The sequence below is a fragment of the Pagrus pagrus genome (genome assembly GCF_965226575.1).
Source record: "Pagrus pagrus genome assembly, chromosome: 7".
In the NCBI taxonomy this organism is placed as follows: domain Eukaryota; kingdom Metazoa; phylum Chordata; class Actinopteri; order Spariformes; family Sparidae; genus Pagrus; species Pagrus pagrus.
Window position 1 is genome coordinate 11258804 of NC_140191.1, and position 25221 is coordinate 11284024.

General features: G+C 39.9%; 4 protein-coding genes across 9 annotated transcripts; 3 read left to right on the forward strand and 1 right to left on the reverse strand.

Annotated features, from left to right (window-relative positions):
* Positions 1-9278: 9278 nt before the first annotated feature.
* cnfn (cornifelin) lies at positions 9279-10041 on the forward strand (the record flags this gene model as incomplete). Its single annotated transcript, XM_084357143.1, has 3 exons — positions 9279-9402; positions 9490-9626; positions 9790-10041. The coding sequence occupies 3 exons, from the start codon at positions 9279-9281 to the stop codon at positions 9877-9879; spliced, it is 351 nt and encodes a 116-aa protein (XP_084213269.1). The 3' UTR covers positions 9880-10041.
* Positions 10042-10600: 559 nt separating this feature from the next.
* tlr21 (toll-like receptor 21) lies at positions 10601-16266 on the forward strand. Its single transcript, XM_084358647.1, has 2 exons — positions 10601-10663; positions 12360-16266. The coding sequence occupies exon 2, from the start codon at positions 12480-12482 to the stop codon at positions 15414-15416; it is 2937 nt and encodes a 978-aa protein (XP_084214773.1). The 5' UTR covers positions 10601-10663; positions 12360-12479; the 3' UTR covers positions 15417-16266.
* On the reverse strand, positions 15580-21464 carry prr19 (proline rich 19). Of its 3 annotated transcripts, none has more exons than XM_084358650.1 (5): positions 21328-21396; positions 20437-20596; positions 18794-19977; positions 17915-18054; positions 15580-17419 (listed from the first exon to the last, which is right to left on the reverse strand). In XM_084358650.1, the coding sequence occupies exons 3-5, from the start codon at positions 19962-19964 to the stop codon at positions 16778-16780; spliced, it is 1953 nt and encodes a 650-aa protein (XP_084214776.1). In that variant the 5' UTR covers positions 19965-19977; positions 20437-20596; positions 21328-21396; the 3' UTR covers positions 15580-16777. The 3 variants fall into 3 exon arrangements, with proteins under 3 accessions (XP_084214776.1, XP_084214777.1, XP_084214775.1); XM_084358651.1 differs by having other exon boundaries at positions 20437-20593; positions 21328-21355; XM_084358649.1 differs by lacking the exon at positions 20437-20596 and having other exon boundaries at positions 21328-21464.
* Positions 21378-25200, forward strand: pafah1b3 (platelet-activating factor acetylhydrolase, isoform Ib, gamma subunit). Of its 4 annotated transcripts, none has more exons than XM_084358654.1 (6): positions 21378-21467; positions 22003-22096; positions 22610-22699; positions 22851-22967; positions 23138-23260; positions 23652-25200. In XM_084358654.1, the coding sequence occupies exons 2-6, from the start codon at positions 22016-22018 to the stop codon at positions 23910-23912; spliced, it is 672 nt and encodes a 223-aa protein (XP_084214780.1). In that variant the 5' UTR covers positions 21378-21467; positions 22003-22015; the 3' UTR covers positions 23913-25200. The 4 variants fall into 4 exon arrangements, with proteins under 4 accessions (XP_084214780.1, XP_084214779.1, XP_084214778.1 ...); XM_084358653.1 differs by lacking the exon at positions 21378-21467 and adding an exon at positions 21631-21705; XM_084358655.1 differs by lacking the exon at positions 21378-21467 and adding an exon at positions 21720-21811.
* The last annotated feature ends 21 nt before the right edge of the window (positions 25201-25221 follow it).

A 25221-nucleotide genomic window follows, 5' to 3' on the forward strand; every position in this document is an offset into this window, starting at 1 on the left:
CATGGAAGACATGTCAAAACCCGTGTTGTTTACAGATCCAGAAACCTATTCTATTTTGCCTTTCACTGAAGCAATTTTAAGGCTTTGAGCTGCACTGTAACTTTTATTTTCTCTGTGACTTTTGTTTTCTATTATTGTGAATAGTAATTTTTGCTGGATTTTTGTTGATCATTGTGATAGTTGGGCGACTCGGACCAATTCAGGGCAGAGTAATACCGGGTTCTGGGAATGCCGGAGCTAATAGGAAGAAAGGGTGTTTTTTTTCCCCCCATTAAGCTGTTGTACCGCTGGATTGGGGACCAACTCAGGGCCGAGTGGAACCAAGTGGAGACAAGGGGTCTGTTAAGATTGTCACCGCTGTTTGGCTGCTTTTTTTTCAGAATCTGTAGCATAAACAAACTGAATTCACGGTGACGACGGGTCTTAAGGATAAATATAAAGTGCACTGGGACGAGTGACAAGTAGAACAATGGGAGGTAAATCCAGCAAAAAACCAGGAAGCTGGCATAGCAAATATATTCAATTTTAGCCTACTTTCCTATTTCTTAACTTGTTTTAATGTTTTGTTTTAATGTCTATGTAGATGAAGCACATACTTTTATTGCAGAAAAGGAATATGATGTTACTCTTCTCCGCAATATGCAAATGACCGCACCTGATTCTGAGAAATCAGTGTGGACAAAAATTGGCATACATACAGATGAAGATCTCATGTTGTGACCTGAAGGGAAACCATTCTTACCACGCTCTCTGTTTAGATGGGCAGCAATATTGAGCCATGGGTCAAGCCATGTCGCAACAGGAGGGATGGTGCAGATAATAAACAGAGTATATAATGCACCAGGATATACAAACTACTCTAAAAAATGTTGTTTGGCATGCCAAATATGTGCTAAATATAACCCGCAGGGCAATATCAAACAGACCAGGAGAAAGTTTCCTGTGCCTGAACACCCATTTCAAGTTATACACATGGATTTCATTGAACTGAACAAATGTGAAGGGAAGAAATATTGCCTAGTAATAATCAATGCTTTTTCTAAATGGGTTGAAGCATTCCCATGTGTGAGTCCCGATGCTTTGACAGTTGCAAAAGCCTTATGCAGAGAAGTCATACCGCGATTTGGCATTCCTGAAACAATACATAGTGACAATGGAGCTCTTTTTGTGAGCATGATAGTACAAATTATAGGAGAAAACTTGCAAATAAAGATAAAAAAATCACTGTGCCTATCACCCACAGAGTGCAGGGTTGGTTGAAAGACATAACGGTATAATAAAGTCTAAGTTGAGGAAGATGATGATGGAAACAGGGAAAAACTGGATTTACTGTTTGCCACTAGTGTTATACCAAATGAGAATCACACCAACGCCACAAGGCCTAACTCCTTTTGAAGTAATTTTTGGCAGAAGATGTGTAATCCCTGATCTAGTGCTCCACAAGACACCAACAGATCAAGCAGAGGATAACTTACTAACGCACATGAGAAAAATGCTAAAAAGTAAAGAAGTAACAGAAGCTAATCTCATTCCAGAAATAGAAACCTCAGAACAGGTACCACCATTGAAACCTGGAGACTGGGTCTTTGTGAAGGTAATCAAGAAGAAAAACTGGATGAGTCCTAAGTGGGAAGGTCCATATCAGATACTGCTAACTACACCCACTGCTGTAAAAAATTAAAGAAAGACAGACGTGGATACATAACACACACACTGTAAAAAGCACCACTTGCTATCAGAGTAAGGTGGAAGTATCACTCACAGGTTAGAGGTGTGAGTGGAAGTCTGGCTACAAAGGGAGGCAGATCGTATAGAGATATGTCTGTCTCAAACCAGTGAAGAAACAGAGAAAACACTTGCACTGTTTAAACATGGGACTGATAGGACTCCTGCTTTGTCTGCAAATGTTGCTAACAGCAACTAGCAGTGCGCCTATTAGAAAGAAAAGAAACGCGTCAGGCATTTAGGTAGTGTTAACTGAAGGGGGAACTTCATCATTCCAGTTTGACCGGTTAGATGCACCAGGGGAAGATGGAACTAAATTGAGAATCCACACACCTGACTACTACAGCACTGCACCTAAATACATTTGTACCTCCACCATGTAACTGGGCTGGGGTAATAGCAAGCAGTGACAGTGATGGGTTAATGCAGCACACAGACAGAGAAGCAGATTTAAAATTATCTGGAGCAGAACTGCATGCCCTTATACAGGCAAAAATGATAACAGGAAATGCAATCCAGTGACAGTGACAGTGACAAATCCTCAGAGTTCTGACACTGGTGTCTACTATATTGGGGCCAGTATTGGGGGAAAAGATCCTCTCCATATATTTTCCATTGTAGTGAAAGGGAAGCGAGCTAAAGGGAGTGTACAGAATGTAGCACAGGCTCCAACTGAGAGTACAACCCCTGTGCCCCATGCTGAGAACAGAGCACTATTGGTGATGTCTTTGCTATAGAAACTGGAGACATTGGTCAGATTTTGTGGCTATCATGGATGAGGTACACAGCCCAGAGTCTAAATATGTCTAACTGTATTGCTTGTGCGGCCGCTCGCCCTGCGATGACTACAGCACCTTTTAGGATAACTACTAATTCCAATTAAAGAGGGGTTGGTATGTGTGTTGAAGATGTTTGACAAAAAATACACCCCTACTACTACAATGTGTAGGAACATGGCAGCCTTGTTGACACGAGCAGGAAATAGTGTGCCAGAGCATGTGACTAGCTATGCTGCAAATTATTCCTGCTTCACCATGACAAGTGATGCGGGGAGAAAAGTGAAAAAGTTCCCTGCAGACTGGTGTCTAGACAGAACCAATGTAACAGAAAACAATGGTAACCTGACAAGTGATCTGTTCCTAAACCAATCCACAGGTGTGAATGACATATGGTGGCTGTGTGGGGATAGGAAGCTTAGAGCTCAGCTGCCAGCTGACTGGGATGGTGAGTGTACGCTAGTCAATGTTATCTTACCTTTTTTTACGGCTTTTGGAGTTGAACTCCTCCCTACACTTAACAAGCACACACATGGTCGTAGACAGAAAAGAAAATTGTCTGACACTTCCTCTGCATATGAACCTGTATGGATTGATGCAATTGGGGTGACACGTGGTGTGCCTAATGAGTTTAAGGCCAGAGGGGAAATATCTGCAGGCTGGACAGCCGTTATACCCTTCGTTGGGCCAATCATTTAGACGAGCAAAAACACTGCCTGGATTAATTATAATCAGCAGCGTTTTGCTAATTACACTAGGGACGCCGTAAAAGGATTGAAAGAGCAGCTACACTTCAACTAGACATGTTGTTAGCTGAGAAAGGAGGCGTGTGTAAAATTTTTGGTACAAGTTGTTGCACCTACATCCCTCTCAACACAGCCCCCGACGGAAGTGTGACCAGAGCACTAGAGAGTCTAACTTCTCTCTCTGAAGAGTTGGCCGAGAACGCAGGCGTTAACGACTGGACTGACTGGTGGGAGAAACAGTTTGGTAAATATGCAAGTTGGATTCAATCTGTTCTAGTCTCCCTCATCATAGGAGTGGTGGTCCTCAGCGTGGTGTTCTGCTGCACACACTGTGAGGCCTGCTGGAGCGATTCATCAGTCGTTCGGTGACAAAGACTCTCATTACCGAAGCTGTGGAAGGAGAGTACGTGGATCTGCTGAGATTCAATCCCAGCAACGAGTACCATGACAGCTCTGTGTAAAGACTTGATGCACTGCCGATATCGATGGCACACACTCCTGGATGGGAGAACACCTTGCTTCAGTAGGGTGAGAGTTGAGAGGAACTATAAACACGCCTCAGGATTAACACTGTGTAACATCCATTGCATTCATTACTATTGGTATGGCAGAAGATGGGGTTGTCACTGCACGTCAGGTTGGCCAAACCTAAGTGCTGGACAATATCTGATCATACTGCTAAACAGCGACGTGTTATCTGTAATTACCATCAAATCGTGCTCCTGTATAAGAATGACTAATTACTGTCTGACATGTCCTTCTGTGATCTCGGCCTTTCGAATTGTTTGTAGCTTTGTGAAAATACAGGAAACTTATTTGTTGAAGTGAATGACATTATATTCAATGAATGCTTTGTAATTGTGAAGAGTTTAAACAGGAGGGAAATGATGGAGAAATACTTGTTAAACTCGTCTATATTTGACCCTACCTGACCCAATGTGACAGACAACTTGTGAGACTGTCTTGTTTGCTGAATTTGTAATTTGCATGTACTTACAGAAGCAAGACTGTGAAAAGTCTGTATAAGGAGATGAGACACATAAGGGCATGTACTATGACAACTTGTCATCTGGCACTGGGTGTGACTTTTGTATCCAGACTTATAAAAGACTGTGATTAACATAATTCTGCGGAGATATGCAGAAACAGCCTTACAACCTGTAACTGTGTATGATTCTCCCCTAGCTGCGTAAGTAAGTTAAAGATATTTGATCAAACGTAACTCTCTCTGGTGTTTCTTTCTCTCTGAAGGTTTGGAAAGACTCTATGTAACAGCATAGATTTTTCTGACAAAAACTGATACCTAAATGGCACCTGCAAGAATGCACCATGTAGTAAGATTAAATACATTTAAACTTTAAATGAACTGGTCAAAATGATGACAGTGACATGACTCCTTCCTGCAGATGCCTGATATGAGCAAAATTTAATTTAAGTAAAGACAACGACCTGAAACTGATATCCTGTCAGCATTGCTCTTTTGTTTACCACAAAAGTTTGCAGGGGGTTTAGGGTGCTATTTGGTGGTTGGTGGTTTTAAAACAAACCCAGCGCAGGAGCACTCAAATGCTGATGGAGCGATAAACTACAGGGATGAGTCACAGAGACATTTTCTTCTGTCCTACCACACATTAGACCAGAGAGAGATAGAGAGATAGAGAGATAGAGAGACAGGATGGACAGAGTGTGATGTGCGAAATCCCCTTTCAGTAAAACTCTGGTTTCTTTTAAAGCAACAATGTGTTAAGTGTGTGAGGAACTGAACACTGTTGCGGTTACTTCTGTCTGTCCGAGGGTCTTCTGGTAAACTCTATTGTTGTGCAACACCAGCAATGATTTGCTTCCTTCTGCCAAACACCACAGAAGCATTATGTTAAAGTTAGTTATATGTACTGAATGTCTGCACGTAACCTGGTGATGGAAGAGGAAAGCAGACTGTTCCTGCTCTTCTGGCTTCTCCAAGCTGCTCATTTAAGAAAAAGACCACAACATGTGTCTGGTGCCATAACAACACACTGCTATGCGTCACTATATTTTTTTTAAAAACGTGGATTATCTGCGGCTCTTTGTTGTGACCTAGAGACCAATATGAAACCCTAGTGCTGCAAGAAAGTAAGTACACACCACTAGAAGCCGGAGTCGGATATTTGTGAGTTTAAAAATATCTAATAAAGACGTATCTCCTGACAGTAATTTCTTAAAACAAAAACACATGACATAATCAAATAATTTTAAAATAAATCCCTTAGATTTTGAGAATGAAGCACTGTGACCAAGATTCGTACCACGCAGGACTTTATACAGTGTAAAAACCAATCTAAGGCTTTTAAATCTTTACAGTAACTTTGATATGGTTACTTTCCTTTTTATAGTCTTTAAGATGCATTTTAAATCTGTAACTATTTGTCTGTTTTTGTTTTTTGTTATTATTTTCTTTTAAAAGTAATTTCAGCATTTTCTTAATGACTTAGTTCAATGCATTTCTATGTCTCTGTAAAGCACTTTGCCTTGCCTTGAGTCTGAATGGTGCTATATAAACTTGCCTTGCCTCGTCAGTGCTCTCTGGTGGGAAAACTATGTAATGACACTGTTTCTAAATACTTCAAACTGTTTGGCCTTTATTTCTTGTTACGATGATGACGATGATGGAATGTAACCAGGTACAATTTTGAAGTACTTGTACTGAGTATATCCATTTTCGAATGTACAATATCATAACTTACATAACTGCATTTGTTTGACAACTTTACCTACTAGTTACTTTGCTGATAGCATGCTCCATCAGAGCCAAAGTGGTCCACTTTTAAATTAACATACTTTTTTTTATTATTATTCAGAAATCAATTTAAAAGAAACAACACTGATTACAACAATCTGCCAGGCTGATAACCTTTTGACCCGTAGTATACAGCAACATCAGCTTCTACTTAAGTAAATTTATTGTCAGGAAACTACTTTATCCTTAAATGTATCTAATATCAGATACTGTATCTGTGACCTTAACCTTCTAATCAGCTGCCTTAATAACACGTTGTTCAACAGCTGTTTTCCAAAGAAATGTTTTTCTTTCAGTCAACTGAGGAATTCCAATGTAATTCTTGCTATTCTCAACTTGCTCACATAATGGAAAAGGTCTTATTAGGGGTTACGGTTTTGCAGATTTCAACCAAGCCCTGTTTAGAAACCTGATCACAGTGCGATAAAAGTCAAAAATATTTGAAAAATGCACAACCATGTACATCTGAGAGGCACATGTAAGCTGCCCTTTAAGAAGTTGTGAAATTATAGATGCAGGGAATGAGTCACAGCAGAGCACATCAATGCTGTTATCCGTTTTGTCTTGCCAGGTGTTTTTGTATTCTGAGTTTGGTTTATAATCCCACTGCAGTTTGTAATATCAAACTTGGACCACGATTTAAAGCCACACCTCAGTAACCTACTTAGATGGGCTTCTTAATTTCCATGTATCAGGTTAAAAAATGTTCAGAACTCAGAACTTCCTGTCTAAAATAAGTTCCTGTGAGATGTAAGAAAACATGACCATGACATTATAAAGTAGTGACTGTGCATGTCATTTCTACAACCACAGTCTCATCATTATGCCGTTTATAAACTGTACATAATGAGCTCATGTATCTCACATATTAAACATAAATCACCCATTTAACAATAGGTTAGATATTGTGTATCAAGCCTTTATAATAATGGTTAACTTTTGAGTTTTGTTCACACTGGCTTTACTTCCTCATTGTTTGGAGACTCACAGACTACACTGTTGTATGTGTAAAATACAGCTGACTTCAAAATCAGCATTTTCTCATTTAATTTCCTCAAATATAGATTTTTCTTTTTTTTCAAACTTTATTAGAGCACATTACATAGAAAAGTACTGAAGTGCCTTTGCCACAACCAGGGCTTACAAACTAAAGGGTGAAAAAATACAAGAAATGACTGTACAGCAGTGTCATTCCACCAAATCAGGGAATAATTTATGTTTATTATGTTAAACAGGTTAAGCATGAATAACAAGAACTACCACATCGCGGTTATATGCCTGCGCTTGAATAAAGGTAAAAAAAACGTACCATTTGTAGATGTGACTTTTGCCAAATTTTAGTACAATAATTCTGTTTTTACTTTGTACAACACTGCTGCTGACACACCTTTATCGATTTATCAGCATTAAGCTGAAAACTGCGATATATCAACACGGCTAATTTATCGGTCAACACACTATATCTGTGAAACTTTAACCTTCTAATCAGCTGCCTTAATAACACGTTGTTCAACAGCTGTTTTCCAAAGGAAATTTTTTCTTTCAGTCAACTGAGAAAATTCAGTCTAATTCTTGCTATACTCAACTTGCTCAGATAATGGAAAAGGTCTTATTAGGGTTTTCAACCAAGCCCTGTTTAGAAACCTGATCTCAGTGCGATAAAAGTCAAACATATTTGAAATATGCACAACCATGTACATCTGAGAGGTTAATTGTAAGCTGCCCTTTAAGAAGTTGTGAAATTATAGATGAGGTTGCAGTGACCTTTGACCTCCAAAATCTAATCAGTTCACCCTCGAGTCCAAGAGTAGGTTTGTGCCCTCAATGCATTCTTGAAATATTGTCCTCACAAGATTTGAGGTCACAGTGACATTGACCTTTGACCTCCAAAATGTAATCAGTTTATCCTTGAAGTTGACATTTGTGCCAAATTTAAAGAAACACTGTGAAAGTGTTCTTGAGATACTGCTTTAGCAATATGCAACGTCACAGTGACCTTGACCTTTGACCTCCATCCTTTAGGCCAAGTTGACCTATGTACCAAATTTGAAGAAATTGCCTTGAGGCATTCTTGAGATTTCATGTTCATGAAACGTGAGGTTGCAACCTTAACTTTTCGGATTGAAGAGTGGATTTATCTTCACTCCTGTTTATAAACCTGACTGCAGCGGCAATCTGCAGAGTTCACCTGCTTTGTCAGGTGTTTATTTACTGTAATGTTGACTTCTGACTGGAGCTGGCAGGGCGAATCTACTTCAACATAACATTACAGAGAGGAGAAGGTAAATAAAAGACAGAGAACCGGAGTCTCTGGTGATTGCTGAGTTTCGTAAAAGGTATCATACGGCTAATGTACAGTAATGTAATCTGGCTCTTTGAGGTGGATAAAAATTGCAAGAGTAACGTGAATAAATACAAATGGCTTTGTTGGTTTTAACGATACCATTAAAACAACCACCACTGCTCATTAACATCTATCTGACATGACTAATGTTTTGATGTTTAGTCATTGTTGGAAAACATGGAAGCACAAGTCATTTTCAGACATTTTAACGCAGAATTCCTACATATTATGTCTTTAAATGGTTAACATGATCCTCACACGTGTTGAGAACTGGTCACCATGTGAACATCTGGACATACAAATTCAAGTATGTACCAATGTCAACAGATATATTGCAGTCCAAGAGTACAAACCCCTTCTGACCTCAGCTCAGGTTTATTCATGAGGGCCACTGCTCATTCTTTTCTCATATTTTCGCATTCATAGAGTTGGGCCCACAGTGTGTACACACACCACACCTACCAATATGCACTATATGTCTTCTTTGTTCTTCAATTACTAGACGGTGATAAAAGCTCTCGTCATGTTAGGTGCACCCTTTTGAAAGCAGCGAAACGCCCCTAAACTAAATATTTTAGTTTTGTCTTTACAATGCCCGTTGTTTGCCATTTCATATCAGCATAGAAACTGGGCTTCAGTGTACCGCTGATGTCACACTGGGTATAAGAGCTGTGGTCCTGCCTTTGCCCTACCGTTTGTGGATTAAGCCTGTGACCGTCTCCAACATCAGACCACCTTTTTCAGCAGCCACAGACAAACATCAGAAGGTGAGACCTAGTGAGCTGAGATACAGCGTTTCCTATTATAGCATCATGACTAGGTACAACTCCCTGGTTATTAAGACAGATCATGGAAATGAACCAATATGATCTGTTCTTCCTCCTTATATTCCTTTTTCTGTACTTGCAGCAATGGCGTTCCAGTCAAATGTGATCAGCTCGCAGCCTCAGGTTTCCGTCACACAGTACACCGTCTCCTCTGGAATGTCAGACTGGAGTTCAAATGTGTGTGACTGCTGTGACGACTGCGGCATCTGTAAGTGTGTTTACGTGTGTTTGAGGAAGCAAGCAGAACTCAGCCAACAGTGTGAAATGAATTTAACAATACGTGTGTCACCTGCAGGTCTTTGTGCATCGTTCGTCCCATGTATCCTGGCCTGTAAGGTGGCTCAGGACAATGGGGACAGCTGCTGCGTGCCCTTCCTTCCTGGTGCCATGATTGCTTTAAGGACAAGCATGCGTGGCAGATACCACATTGGTGTAAGTGTCCTAAAGTTGTCTAAACACTGGTTAGAACAGAAAAAACAATAAAGCTGATTTTGTATTGAAAATAGTATGATATATTTGTGGTAACTGTGAAATGCAGAGACCAGGTGTTTGACCATGGGGATTTTATTTTTACTGTGCTTGTGCCTCTTCCCAGGGCTCGGTGTGCGACGATTGGGTAATCATGGCCTGCCTGCCTTTGTGTGGACTGTGCCAGATGGCACGGGAGCAGAAGATGAGAGGATAAACGGAAGGAATGCTGAATCTAATTTTCAAATAACAAAGAAGGCGAATTTACATTTTTTGGCCCAAACACCATTCCTGTTTCACATTCAAATTTGAAATTTAATGGCATGACCTTAAGTACTTTTTGCTAAAGGATGGAGATCAAGGTTTACAATGTCAGAATAAGAGCCTGATAATCAGACTGAATTGCTGTTTTTGTTTCACTTATTATTCTATAATATTATAGCCTATTATATACTACTACAACTATATACTGTAAAAATCAGAAATGTGAGAAGCGATTCAGAAAATTAAATATTGACTCACTGATGGGATTGTCTTTAAACAACAAACCAGTGAAGACAAGAAGAATGAAATGCTGATAATTACAGCGACAGTGACTTTTCCGTTAAATTAAATCAGAAACTTGATAGAGTTATTATTACATCACATTATTTATTTTGAACTGTAATTATTCCTGAATCCTGCTCTTCTTGCATGCAATGTCGGTCAATAATGTATATCATGTATTCATCTTGTATTCTGTCATAGGAGTATTTATTTATGTCCTATTAACTAATGTATATTCATTCAAGCAACAGTTTTTCAATAAAACCTCTTGGAATTACCATGCGTGTTTTGGGCTTTTTCACGACCTTTTTGCAGTAACTGAATATAGAAGGAAATGAATAGGTTTGACTCAGCTTCCTCTTTCTGAGTTTTTGTGTGTCTAAGATACAAGATGTACTCTGTACACGACGCTGTCTGAAGAGGCACGGTGACGTGAATGACATTCATTTGAACAGGTAAGGCTGTCATGGCAAAATAATGTTGTCAACTCAATTTTAACTGCAAAATATATATTACCATATTTAGCAGTTAGTGTATTTTTCTGATCAGACCAGTGTCAGAGAGACTGTGTGAAAGATTTTATGAAAATGACTTCTCACAGGGTATATATTGTTATTTTCCAGTTTTTAGACAAAAATTATCTGGATTAAGTTGAAATGTAGGAAATGAGAAAATGCTTGTGACAGAGAAAGTAAAAGGATCGTTTCAGAAGTCTCCCTCACTGTGCTGATGCCGCTATGACTCACACAGGGATTACCACATAATGTTGCTATAATTTAGTCATCTAAACGTCTCTACAGTTGCACATTCTTCTAACGGTTATCTCAGCGCAGGCCAAATCTTTTTCTGTTTTTCTAACAATTTCAACCCATTCATGGCACGATTTTAACAAGATAAGATAAGGAAAATCATTGCAGTGCAAGAGTAGAAAGGTACTAAAAAAAAAAAAGACTCAAAATGAATAATATTAAATAGGATAGAAATACTATATACAAAAGATGGATCTCTGTGCACATTTACATGTGCAGTGTTCATGTAAATGTGCAATGTTCCTGAGATAAACATACAGTATATACTCTCAGGCAGACTGTTTGTATATACATGTGCAATATCTGTCATTTTAACTAAATGGTGAATGATTTGAGTCTTACTGGATTAGCAGGTACTGGGTGCTGTGGTGTTGAGCAGTCTGATGGCTGATGGTATGAAAGAGCCCCCCGTGCGCTTTGAGGCACGTGGATTTAATCAATCAAAAAAAATGTCAGGACGATGAACATGAGTAAAAAGGGATATGAAAACATCACAAGAGGAACTCAGTTATCCCACTTCATGATTCAGATTTCTCTGGAAACAAAACTACCTCAGGATTACAGGATGCTTTGACCTGAGACTAATACACACACCTGGTGAAACCTGGTCTGGTTCTTTCAACACTATTATAAAAACAGGACCAGTTTAAATTTTAAAGCACTTCATAAATGAAAAAAAAAAAGGCTGTATTTGATAAAAGTTTAAACATTTATTTTTGTCAAGTAGTGCTTCGGGTTGTATAGAGCCAACTTACAAGTATATATCTGCCTATCACAGATCGGTATTGGTGTGTGTATGTTGGCCGATATGCACCGCTATTAAAACTCTGCAGATAAAGATGCTCAGGGTAATTCAAAATTACTAAATTCCCTGTGAAATTTACTGTTTCTGGACACTTATCTCATTTTGGACAGATAGTTTTTTATTAATTGTAAAAATATGCTCTCTTCATTACATATCTTTGTGTTTCATAACCACATTTTGAGGATCATTGCAAAAAACGTGTGTATATCGTCCGATATATCAGTACTGGAGTTTTTTACTTCCTAATATCAGCAAAGAGACAAAAGTAAATGTTAGAAATGTTTTTTTTTATTTTTCTAATTTCATTTATATCCACCTATGATTATCTAATTTCATATATATCCACCTATGATTATCAGTTCCATATATAATTTACGGTATGAAAACAGGACTCACGTATACAATACAAGTGCTGATATGGTTATTGTGGTAGCAGTTATGTATTAGTTTAGTTCTGCTTAGAAAGTAGGAAGCCAGGTTTGAACTTTTGTAACTTCAAACATGTGATATGTGAATAGTCCTGCTCTCTGTCCTCAGATTCAACTGATGAAAAACCCTGGGACGTTGTTAGCAGACATTTGCAGCATATTCAAATCAACGAAGACGCTAACGAAAGAGGTTTAAAGCACAGCTTCTCTGGACTGCAACAAGAGAAAAATGGGAAGTCTAACTCATCTGTTGTTGTCAGTGACAGTCGCCCTCGGTGCTGTTGAACTTATCAGCGGCTACAGCTTTAAAAACTGTATTGAAGTCCCATTCTCCCATGGAAAAAGTTTCAAGTGCATTCGTCGAAGGAGCAAGAACATGTCGGATCTAATACAAGACCTGCCGCCATCTGCCATCAATCTCACCATCACCATTAATCCTGTGTGGCGCGTTCCCGAGAGGAGCTTTGTCCATCTACCAAACCTTCAACACCTCAGAATAGATCACAATAACTTGATGACCGTTGACCAATTTGCTTTCCAAGAATTGAATCATCTCAAGTCTCTAAATATGTCCTTTAACAGCATATCAGAGCTCAACCCTTCTGTGTTTAAGGACCTGCACAACCTCACCTTTCTCTCGCTGACAAAAAACAGTCTAAAGCAGCTCCCGGAGGGCATTTTCTCCAATGTTCTCAATCTCAGAACTTTAATCATGAGGCAAAACTTTCTGATGAATTTCTCAGGGATTGCTGTGTCTGTGTCACATCTGAAACACCTGACAATGCTAGATCTTTGCTTTAACAATTTCACTTCTCTTAACCACTCAAACGTGTCACTACCCGAATCCCTCACTACATTATACATATGCCGAAATAATCTGCTTACGCTGGGATGTAAACATTCGTTTTTCAGGTTCATCCAGGTGCTGGATTTGTCATACAATTCTGCTCTCCCTGCGAAGGCTTTTCAAGGAGTGGATTTAAGCCATATTAACCATCTGCGTTTGCGTTCAAGTGTTGAGATAGTAGAGTTTTTAAACATCAGCAATATCCGTGTAAATCATGTTGATTTCTCAGGCACAAATCTAAAAAATGACACCCTACTCATGGAGCTATGCAGATTATTGAGAAAGGTGAGATGGATTAAAAATTTGAATCTGGATAGTAATGGGATTAGGAATCTAACAAATTACACACTGCACTACTGTCCTGAAATCACAGGGGCTTTGAGTCTATCACGCAACAACCTGAAAAGCATAGGTTGTCTCACGTTTCTCCAGAGGCACACACATATAAAAGGCGTCAGTGTAGAGCATAACCATCTCACCTCCCTCCCGTCTTGTAAAACACCTTCGGTTTATTTCAACGATCTGGAAGAGCTGAGCTATCGTTACAACCGCATCCTCTCAGTCAACTCTTACGCTTTCAATCATACATCAAATCTCAAGATGCTAAAACTTAACATAAACACGATTGCATTTCTCGATCGTAAAGCTCTCAAAGGGCTACAAAGGCTCGAGACACTTCGTCTAGACAATAACCTCTTAACAGATTTGTACAATAACACCTTTGAAGATCTTTTCAACCTGCAAACTCTTAACCTGCGCAACAATCGTATTGCTGTCATTTTTAATGGGACCTTCCTCAGTCTCAGGAATCTGACTATACTGGACCTAGGAGGTAACAAGATCACTCATATTCAGCCATCTGGCCTTGATGGTCTGAAAAGTCTGTCCAAATTCTATCTAGATGGAAACAATCTCAAGGAGATTGACGCTTCCTTCCATAGTGTATTTCAAGACACACTAACAACGCTGGATTTACAACGCAATCAGTTTTGCTTCCTCCAAGAGGACATCTCCTATTCACCATTTATGAATCTCAGCCAACTCAGTGATCTCAAATTGGATGGGCAGCAGCCTCATGGCCTCTATATTTTACCCCGCAATTTATTCCGTGGCCTCCACTCACTGAAATCTCTGTATCTCACCAACAATGAGATCTCTAATCTTTCTCCTGATGTATTCAATGATCTGACGGGTTTAAAATTCCTCACACTCGATAACTGCTGTGTTGGGGTGGCACAACTACAACCAGGAGTCTTTAAAAATCTAAGAAATTTGACCAAATTGGTTTTAGAAAACATGAGAATGCAGAACTTTTCGGAAGAGGTTTTTAGGAATCTCACACAGTTAAGCCAACTGCAGCTCAACCACAATGCGATACAGAGCGTTACGGTCGATGCACTAGAAAGTTTGCCTAAACTCAGCTACCTTGACATGCGTGGTTCTTCTTTAAGCTGCACTTGCAAGAACACCTTGCTGCAAAACTGGACAGTGAATAACACAAAGGTCCAGGTGGTCTATCTCTACAATCTGCCGTGCCCACACAATCCAAAACAAAAATTCTACAACTTTGATACCAAAGTTTGTTACATAGATCTAGGACAGTACCTGTTCCTTAGCACAGCACTTGTGATCTTTCTGTACACAGTCATTCCTTTACTTTATGTCAAACTCTACTGGAAAATGAAGTACAGCTACTATGTTTTCCGCTCCTGGTTTGGTGAGAAGTGGCGCAGACTCAGAGAGGGGGAGGAAAATTGCAAATACGATGCATTCCTTTCCTATAATTCATCTGACGAACAGTGGGTCATGGAACAGTTGCTGCCCAACCTGGAGGGAAATGGATCGTCTTTTAAACTTTGCCTGCATCACAGGGACTTCGAGCCAGGACGTTATATTGTGGACAACATCGTCTCTGCTGTTTATGGCAGCCGTAAAACTATTTGTGTGGTGAGCAGGAATTTCTTAAGAAGTGAATGGTGTTCTCTGGAAATCCAACTGGCCAGCTACAGATTGTTCGATGAGCTCCGGGACGTTCTCCTGCTGGTGTTTCTGGAGCCAATCTCTGAGAGGCAGCTGTCGTCCTATCACCGCATGAGGAAAGTGATGTTGAAAAAGACTTATCTGCAGTGGCCTGGCCCAGACTGCACTGACCCAACGCAGGCCCAAGAACTGTTTTGGAATCAGCTACGTAGGGCAATAAGAGCAGGGAGCAGCCTTGAAACTGAAGATTACACGAGTGAAGGTCGTGCAACTGAAGGCAATGACACTGAACATTGTGAGACTTATACATCAGATGAAAACTTCTACGTGCTACCTTAAAGAGATTTGACATTTTATATAGGTTTGCCGAGGCAAACCTCTCAGTATGTTAAATAAATAATCATACTCTCTGCTCTGGGGAAAGGGTCACGGATATACGGTGTAAATTTGTAGTGTTGTAGTGTGTTGCCATGTAAGACTTATAACATCATTTATACAAGCATGAATCAGGAATGTAATTTAATATCTTATGCTCAGTTTAATTGTATATTTAGTGATGCTTGATATTTCATCTCTCTATTGCACAACTGTACAAATGTGTTTCCTTGCATTTAAATGTAGCCCACATACACAACAAAAGATCAAATCGCTTTCACAATCGCACATGCTTGGCTAAAAATTCTTGGTCTGTAAAGAATTTCCCATTATAGCACCTGTGTTAATGAAGATACTGCACTTGTTAATATACAGTTCTGCATATTAAAAAAAATGCTCCAAGGATGCAAACGATACATAATTGTGTGTTTCTATATGTCAGCAGAAATGGGACAAAATTATAAATGTTAACTTGAGGCAGTTATTGCTATTACTTTTCAAGGGGAATTATGGTATTTTAATGTGTAAATGACTGATATGGAAAATAGTTTTGGAATCGAATTTTATCATTATGATACTTCATCCAGAGTCCACAGAAACCAAATAAAACTCACCAAAACCTTCTTGCTTCATCTTTCCGCTGCCCAAAATATAACCAACTGGTTTGGTCAAAATAAACCTTCAATTCACTGCATTAGATTTGAAACTATTCTGACTCTACATGCCATCCCTCTGACTCCTCTACCGCTATTTTCACCTCTAGCTCGATGGATTAAGGGTTGACCAGAGTTGGTGATTGTTGGAACAGTGGAAAGATGAATCAAGATTGTTGAAGATTGAGTTTTATTTTGTTTCTGTCGACTCTGATTTGAAGTGTGTATTATGATAGTAAAATTACTATGTCTATAAATGGAATCTGGTGGATTTGGCAAGAGCGATGAAGCAGCTGTACCTGGTTAAACAAAGAAGGATTTACACTATAACAAGAAGGTCTGTCTCAGAAGATATCCTTTCTGTAATGTTGTAGACACCAAGAAAAACAATTAGAGCCTGTCAGAGGCAAAAATAAACACTTTTAGGTAACTCACTTTGAGGGTCAAAGTTGCCCTCAAGGAATATGTTGCAGCCATTGCAGTCTATGTCGTAACAGCTGAGGTGATCTAACTGACCGATTCCAAAACTTTTCCACACCAAAATATGTAAACATATTTCTAAACAAAGTTTTTAAAATACCATAACTACCCTTTAATACAGTGTTTTCAATAAAATATGGGCACACAACACATATCTTTGCTAACTGTGCAGAAAAAGCGCTACACCACATATTAGTACAGTCTCATAGGAGGGAAGGACCAGTGCTCAGGACTCAGCAAAGAAGAAAGGGGAGGTGCTGAGTCTCTGTCAAGCATGTGCGATGGGGGGTAATGCATCATGTCAGTGTGGTGGGGCCTGAGGGGAGGGCCAGTTTGAGGGTGACTGAACTGGCTGAAAGGCTGGAAGTGGTTGAGCTGCTGAAGATGGTAAGTTTGGGCAGAGAAGGAGGGAGCAAAAGAGTTTCGGTCAGTTTCAAATGGGTCTTGGTCCGGGGGAAAGTACCCTGGGTCTGCTAAACGTCTATCTTGCAGCTGTGCTTGATAAGGAATGAAAGGCTGGGTGTTGGTGTCACTGTACTGAAACCTGCCCCTCCTCCCTGCAGCCGCTCTGGTGTGGTTCATAAAGCTGTTTTCAAATGAACCAAACACAACAGGCTCTTTGGTCTTCGGCCTGTCGATTCTGTCTTCCCGGCACTGAGATTCTGAGGCTTTTTCCCTCCAGCATGAGGTGGAAGAGGGAGTGAACAAATGATCAGTGGCTGAAACTCCAGAGGGCTCAAAGTCCATGCAGAACTGAAGAGAGCGAGAAGGTCTGAGGATATCATTCGAAAGGCCTACAGAAGTCTCCCCAGGGCTTGTCAACCATTCAGCAGTCTTCACATGAAAACAAGAAAACATTTTAGTAAAAATGAGTAATGAAATCATAAATTATTTAAGGATCACTGAAGGAAGGATAGCAAGTAGGCCAAATGTGAAATAAACTTAAAGGTATGACAAGGAACTTCCATTTTTTGTTGATTCTAGCGACCACTTTAGATAACAAAGTGGACCTAGGTGTGAAACAAAGTAAACTTTGTTTCAGTGCCGCACCTTCGTTGTAGCTACTTTCCCCAGCCTGTGAGACTCCTCAATTCATTCTCAGAACCTAATTTTATGATTTATCCAACCCAGATATCCGACCCGGTGACAGGCATTAAGAGTAACTAGAATTATTATACAGAAATAGCCAATCTTCTTGCTGATGGTCTTGTTTGCTTATGTAGGTCATATAGAGGGATCAGTATTAAATTGGGGCTGTTACGTAACCAGTTACAAGTTCCTTGTTGCATGTTTATGTAAGAGAGCAGCAGAGTAAACTTGACTTCTTACCTGTCTTAGGTTGTGGTGTAGCTGTGGACTGGAATTACAGTTAAAATGCCTACTTCTCGTCTGTTTGAAAGATGTGGTTTTGTGCTTGTCAAAACGTGGCTGACTGCCATTGTCTGCTTGAAATGCTGTTGGGAATGCACCTGAAAATAAGGATATATAACTGAACACCTGCCCACAAACTGATGTATGCAGTGCTTACTACTGCTTTTTTGAAAACAAGAAATGTACTTTATGAATCCATGTAGCTGTGGTTAGCATTCTGTCAAAAGCCACTTTAAAAAGGACAAGTTCACCATTTTCCAAGTCTGTCTTAAAACAGTAGTCTGGTGTGCATATGTACATTAGGCTTGCCGCGTTGTTGACATTTTCTCACTAGCTCATTAGCTTGAGACCTCACTGGTCTTAACCGGTAGAGCGCCGTGTTAATTTACTGCTTATGCAGACAGAACATTTCCTACTGTTGCTGCAACACACTGAAAGCATTTAACAGTGGATCAGTTTGAAATGTGTCAGAGAGTTGTTTTATACAGTACAGTCTGTGGGAATACAAATCCTAATGTACATGCAAACATTATTTCTCCTGTTCATACAGGTCATTAAGAGATCCCTTCCAAATGTGCTTTAAATGTGTTTGCAGACAGACTTCAAAAACTGTGAAACTATGCCTAAAATCACCGTGATAGCACTTATGTCACTGATCTTAGTACTATTCAGTGGGCCCAATTTCTGTTTGTATCGTGCATGGCATGCACATGAGGACATCATTGACAGCTGGTGGTGATAATACGCAAAAATAAACACAGTAATGCTCCAACAGAATTGAAGAAGGAGGAAGACTGCAAGCTAATAAACACAGATATAAACAATGAATGTGCCTACCTGTGGGAAAGAGCTCATTTTCATCTACCATGGTTGGCTGCTGATCCTGGACCTCCTTTGCGGGATTAGCACGAAAGCTGAGGCATCGCTGCACCTTGAGGAGGTTCCCCTTAAGATGGGGTCCATGCCTCTCCTGTAGAGCTTTCAGCAGCACCTCCCTGCACTCAGCCACCAGGCTTCTCCCTCTCAGAAGAGGGAACTGCAGGCAATCACACAAACTCGCAGCCACTGCACTGACAGACTTAAATACACAGTCTGGATCGAGTCTTCTGTGCTGTATGTCGAAGCTGTCAGCAGTGGGGGAGCTGGAGAGCTGAACTGGGCTTTTTTGGACATGATGAGCTTGTGTTTGGTGGACAGGAGACCCACAGTTCTTTGGTGTGTGCTCCAGAGTGGAAACGGTGTGTCCCACTACCTTCTTGTTTAGGGCATTCACATTTTCTTTGTTAACAGTGGGAGCCAGCTGTTTAGATGAGTTGATGGTTTTAAAACTTCCAGATGAAATACCAAGTTTTTGCTTTGGTCTCTGCCCTGGTGTAAGATCTGATCCCTGGCTGAATTTATTCTCTTTCTCCAGGCAATCATCATTGGCCTTCGTTGCGGGGCCTGCTTTATTTTCAGATGGCATAATCTCACCAGTATCAGCACCCAACAAATCATTAGTGGAGAGAGGAGAAGGAATGTGAGATGTTGAAGATGGGTATGAATCTTTCTTCTGCTTACTTAACAGGCGTTCAATGTCGATAGATTTCACTTCGTGGTTGAATAAGCCTTGGTGTCCTATCAGTCGACTGTCTGTAATGATACTGGGCTCCTGTGAAATAGGGACGACATTTGGAAATCGTGCATCTCTCCTTGAAGGACAATAAGAGCTACTATGACAGCAGTTATGACGATGCACCATGTCTTTGCTGGTTTGGCGACGGCAGTGATGGTGATGCGATTTGAACTTTGAGGCTTCTTTCCAACCACCTCTCATCTGACTCCTCTCCTTGCGGCTCTTCAGTCGCTTCATTTTGTGCTGCCCATCTGTCGTACTATGACGGTTGAAACATTTGCAGTCTGCAGTGGATGTGTTTGAGCAACAGTTTTTATCTGTTGTTTTTAACCGCCTGTTGAAAACATTTAAGGTCTTTCCTTTGTCTGGTAGAGTCCCGCAAATGCGGTTCATATTGCACTGGATTCTGTAGAAAGATAACTGTGGTTAGTCATATGTAAGTGAGATGATAGGAAAATATAAAAATATGTATAATAAACGTTATGTATACAAATGGGCAGGAGCAGGCTGTCTGATTGTCATAAATTCCCTCTGCTTAAACAGCATGGGTTCAAACTTTTAAATAAAAAAAAAAAAAGTCTTTTCGTGCTTAGCAACAGACATAACTAATACATGGGCCAAATAGCCAGTTTGTTTATTTAGTATGTTTATGCATAAAATTCAGTCAATGAAAATCTTCGGATTAAAATTCTTTGGCCAAAACTACATAATGCACCTTTAACATAATGATCAAAGGGCCGGAATGAGATTGCTTACGGGCCGCATTTGGGCCACGGGCCACCAGTTGAATAGGTCTGCTCTACAGGATGCTGTTGAACCTCAATGACCTCAACTCTATGACTAGATAATCAAGAAAAATACTCACATTTCAATGGCAATGGCTGAATCTACATGTCAATCGTCTGGGCTTGCGGACTTCGATCATACATATGGTGATGTTTTATCAGTGCATGCCAAATTTATTTTTCTCAACAGTTCATGACAATTTGAACATTGGGAATTCATGCAAGATAGTGCAATGTCTGCTGTGGATAGTTTAGCAGAGACAGACAATAGTTGAATGTACACCGAAAAACATTATTTTACATGACTATTATTATGCTTATGTTATATTCATACAAACCAATCAACTTAGTATCACAATATTGATGGTGGTCTGATTTACTTCTCAGCTGATTGAAAACCAACCTGTCTACAGGCCCATTTTCACCTAGTGTGCCTCGATTATATCAGAGTGGGCTGAAATGATATCAGATCAATATACTCAAACTAAAAAAATAGCTTTTTAAAAAGCATTTATACCCAGCATTTTTTTTTTACATTCTTGCACTATTTATTCCACATCAAAAGGACAAACATGTCCCACTGTGCCTTGAAATTAAACAAAAAAAATATACAGCTTCTAAATATTATCAGGGCTTTTCTCTCAGCCCTCCTTAAAGACTAAAAACAGCCACATGTTGTAGGACTGTGACAACATCCAAGCGAGTGCGCCCCCTGCGGTTAGAGACAACTGACATTTGGATTCAGGATTACTGGTTGTTGGCTACTAGCTTGTTAGGCTGTTAGCCAACAGGTGACCTTAACGTCAACCACCAGGTGCACTTTAACTTGCAGCACACGTGTTTGGAGTTATTCAGCTGCAACCGCAACGAAACATGGTCACTAAGCTTAACTTTAAGCACGTGTCATGTGAGACAAACAAAAGAAACGATTTTAAACAAACCCCAAATCATTAATTGTCAACTTGGCTTACCGAAATTGTCCGCAGTCGCGTCTTTGCTGCATGTAAAATGTGTCGTTGCTCGGCAACATGACGCAGTCGTGATTATCTGCGCAGCACCAACGCTCACGAACACCGCAGAGCAGGACGAATCCACTTACACAGACGAGGGGGTAAAACGGTCTAATCTTTTATTTATTTTTCACTTAAACAATGATCTATTGTCAGTTTCTTCATACGATTACTCCTTAAATTCACCGTTAAACACAGAGTGTCAGTAAAATATCGGTTGATCCTAAAATACAGGAAAACCGATTACTTGTTCCCCATGGAGAGAAATGGTACTTGCAACTACAGTGAAAATTTACTTCCTGAAGCTGAATTGGGAGATGACGATTTTTTGATTTTATGGTAGCCTATGTTAAGTAATATCTCTAAATGTAGCCGCTCTACAAAGCTAAACCTTTTTCTCCTTTTGTACATTGTATACTTGCATGGTTCAACGTTAAATAGCAAAGTGTGTGACCGGTATCTCTCAGTTAAACTATACATCTATGTTGTGTTTCAGCAAGTAAGCTAGCTACTGTGGCTAATTTCTCCAACCACCTTGGGTTAAGCTGGCAATTATAGCCATTGGCGGTTGACTTATTGGTTTGTTTTCGTTGTTAAAAGTACCAAATAGCCTACGTGACTGCTTTCCCAACACAGATAGAGCCAAGTCATGAGTGCAGACGACTTAAACCCAGCCGCCACACCCACTCCCTGTGAAGACATCCAAGGAGATGGACGATGGATGTCTATGGTGTGTGAAATAATCTCATTATTTTGAGTTTTCTGTGACTTGCTTCCCGGGTTTTACATAGTTAAAGCATAACAGCAGCCATGCATTGTCAAGTTTTCAAGGTCTGCATTGTTTCTAATATTACTTATTTTTGATTTAAGTGAACAAAGCAGATTAATAATTAATTAATTGTCATTTATTTTGATGGCATATAACTGTATAGACAGTCATATCCGGATAGATCATTCTTCGAATGATATTTTTTGTAGTTGTTTTTCATCAGATCTACATGGGAATATGCACAGATCTGTGACTCACTAATAAAATCTTTTTAAATCTACTATTCAAGCTCATATCTCACAATTCACATGTTTAATAATATATGAAAATTGTCTAAAATGTATACAAAGGACACTTTTTTCAATGTGTTTCTCATGTAAACACACCTTCAAGAATAGCATGTGATGCTGCATTTTGTGGGATGCTTCATACTTTATAAAAACAAAGTTAATCTTTTCCTTTTCCTCTTTATAGCACAACCGCTTTGTGTCTGACAGCAAAGACAAAGAGCCTGAAGTCCTGTTTGTAGGAGACTCTCTTGTTCAGCTCATGCACCAGTTTGGGGTAAAACATAGATCACACACTTTCCTGCGTCTACTTGTGTGCACAGTGTTCGATATCTAGTCTTGTACTCATAAACATCCATGCACATCTTCACATTCTGTGACCTTAGGACTCAACATGTGGACGCTTTGTTGTTGTGGTTTCTCTGCAGATATGGCGACAGCTGTTCTCTCCTCTCCATGCCCTCAATTTTGGGGTGGGTGGTGATGCAACACAACATGTGCTGTGGAGACTGAGCAACGGTGAACTGGATAACATCAGCCCAAAGGTCCAAATCACAGCCAAAAATAGAGAACACGATCATGCTTGTTTATTCACACAGTAGACTTATTGTTCTTAACTCTGTGATAAAATCCAAATTCCAGGTACAGTATAATGACCCAGAACTATCTGTGACATGTGTCCAGTTATGAATTCCTTTCTCTTTTGTTGCTGTAGGTCGTAGTGCTGTGGATAGGCACTAACAATCACGGTCACACCGCTGAACAGATCTGTGAAGGTATCATGGCTATTGTCCAAGTCATCAAGAACAAGCTGCCCCAAGCCCGGACACTCGTACTTGTAGGTTTTTCTCTGATGTATTCTTTGATATGATTGCTTGCATGTCTGTGTGGAAATGATAAATGAAGTTCATACAACCATTAAACTACATAGTGATGTCACCCCTATTAGTTCAATCTCCGCTCTGTGTGGTAAGGTAAACAAGAGACATTTGAACTCAGTGCAGGAGTTTGTTGAAAAGGGATTTAGATTGTGTGTGAATGTTTTGGCGGTATGCCACTTTTCACACTCCATTTAAAAAGGCTTTACTTGTTTGGAAGAGAGCTGAGAGTGAACTACATGTGAACTTGCTATGTGTTTGGTTGAGTTTCAACTGACGTGGGTGAGTAGGTAATGTCTGAACTCCTTTTTTCATTTTGTTTTAAGTAACATCCATAAATCTGTTTTCTAGGGTATTCTGCCCAGGGGTAAATCGCCAAACCCTCTGCGGGAGCGTAACGCCAAGGTGAACAAACTGGTCCAGGAGGCCGTGTCGTCCCTCCCCCATGCCTCTTTCCTCAATGTGGACCCAGGTTTCGTCCACTCCAATGGTAGCATCTCCCATCAGGACATGTATGATTACCTTCATCTGACCCCTCAGGGCTACCAGGCTGTGTGCGACCCACTGCACGCCCATCTCAAGTCCATGCTAGATAAGCCTGCTGAGAACTGAGCAACCATGGTGCGAACTTACACTACCACAGTGGTCCTCATCCCTGTGCCCAGAGAGCATCTCACTCAGCTTATTAACTCCTTAAATAATGGATAGAATCAATTTAAGAGCTAAGAGCTGCTCGCGTTATTTGTGTAAGTCCTCTTAATGGCCAGGGTTGGTGACCACTGTTACAGACAATGGGACCATAAAGTCTTTTGTGTTTATGATACAGTCAGAAATTAAATGTGCAGTGCTATAGAGAGACAAAGTCTTGCCTCAATTCCCGGTAAGAATCCGTTCCACTAGCCTTTGGCTCTTACATTTGATTATTTGATTTCTCTGCCACATAATACAAGTGATGGATATGATGAGGAGAACTCGCTATCTATCATCCATGAGCGTAACTACACGTGATAGGATGACACTAGAAGACACAGTTATATATATATAAATAAATCCAGATGTGCAGCAGTTATGAATAAAGCTTTTAAAAAGACGCAGCTATTTTTTACTCTCTTGCTGTAGGTCAAAACATTATTTGCTGCACCCATTAAACAAGTTATTTATAACTGTGCTCCAGATGTCACCCCTTCAGCTCTCATGGGACTGTCATGCCTAATTTACCTTGGAATATGAACAGATATCTGCTTTTTTCCAACACCGTCTATGACAAAATACACTGTCCGTCTGAGGTTACATGAACAGGAAGTCCCTGGAAAAGGTTGAAAGACTGGTGCTTTAGTCACCAGAATATGTTTGGTAAAAAAAATTGAGATGCTAGAACTGTCCTTACCGGGAAATTGCTGTGATTTGTCATTTTGGTTTCTCAGTTTCACCAAGTTCCACAAGTTACATTTACTTGGCGATAGCTTTATTTTCTCTGTTGTGATGTCTTATGTTTTTTTTGTAAATGTTAATTTGAACAACCAAATGTTTTTGATTGACCAATGCTGTCCGTTTGCTTTTTATCCTGTCACATCGTCGTCTCATTATTGTCCTGTATCTTTTCGCTTCACCTACTGTAACAGCAGCACTTCTTGACATGACAAGCTGTGTTTTGTTGCAAACATAAATCTTTTCGAGTTTTTTGTGAAGTTGTACACATGTATCCAAAGTTGCTTGTGCTTCAAGTTTAATCTCATCTGCAACATAATGGCCCGTCAGACCTACTAAAAAGGCTTTACTTCACACTAAAATGCTTCTGAGACTCTTGGATAAGGATTGTGCTCCAGAACTTGAATTATGCCTCCGGATGGCTGATTGTGTAATTGATGAAAGAATGCATTAAATACAAAAAACAAGTCGCTATCAGTGTCCTTTGGTTGAT

Excerpts from the sequence above, each read along its gene's own strand:
- tlr21 (XM_084358647.1), top strand. The coding sequence starts at position 12,480 with ATGGGAAGTCTAACTCATCTGTTGTTGTCAGTGACAGTCGCCCTCGGT.
- prr19 (XM_084358649.1), bottom strand. The coding sequence starts at position 21,386 with ATGTTGCCGAGCAACGACACATTTTACATGCAGCAAAGACGCGACTGC. Across the intron at positions 19,978-21,327 it reads CGCGACTGCGGACAATTTCG|AATCCAGTGCAATATGAACC; the intron begins GTAAGCCAAGTT and ends ATCTTTCTACAG. Across the intron at positions 18,055-18,793 it reads AAATGAGCTCTTTCCCACAG|GTGCATTCCCAACAGCATTT; the intron begins GTAGGCACATTC and ends CCTTATTTTCAG.
- pafah1b3 (XM_084358654.1), top strand. The coding sequence starts at position 22,016 with ATGAGTGCAGACGACTTAAACCCAGCCGCCACACCCACTCCCTGTGAA. Across the intron at positions 22,097-22,609 it reads ATGGACGATGGATGTCTATG|CACAACCGCTTTGTGTCTGA; the intron begins GTGTGTGAAATA and ends TCCTCTTTATAG. Across the intron at positions 22,700-22,850 it reads AGCTCATGCACCAGTTTGGG|ATATGGCGACAGCTGTTCTC; the intron begins GTAAAACATAGA and ends GTTTCTCTGCAG.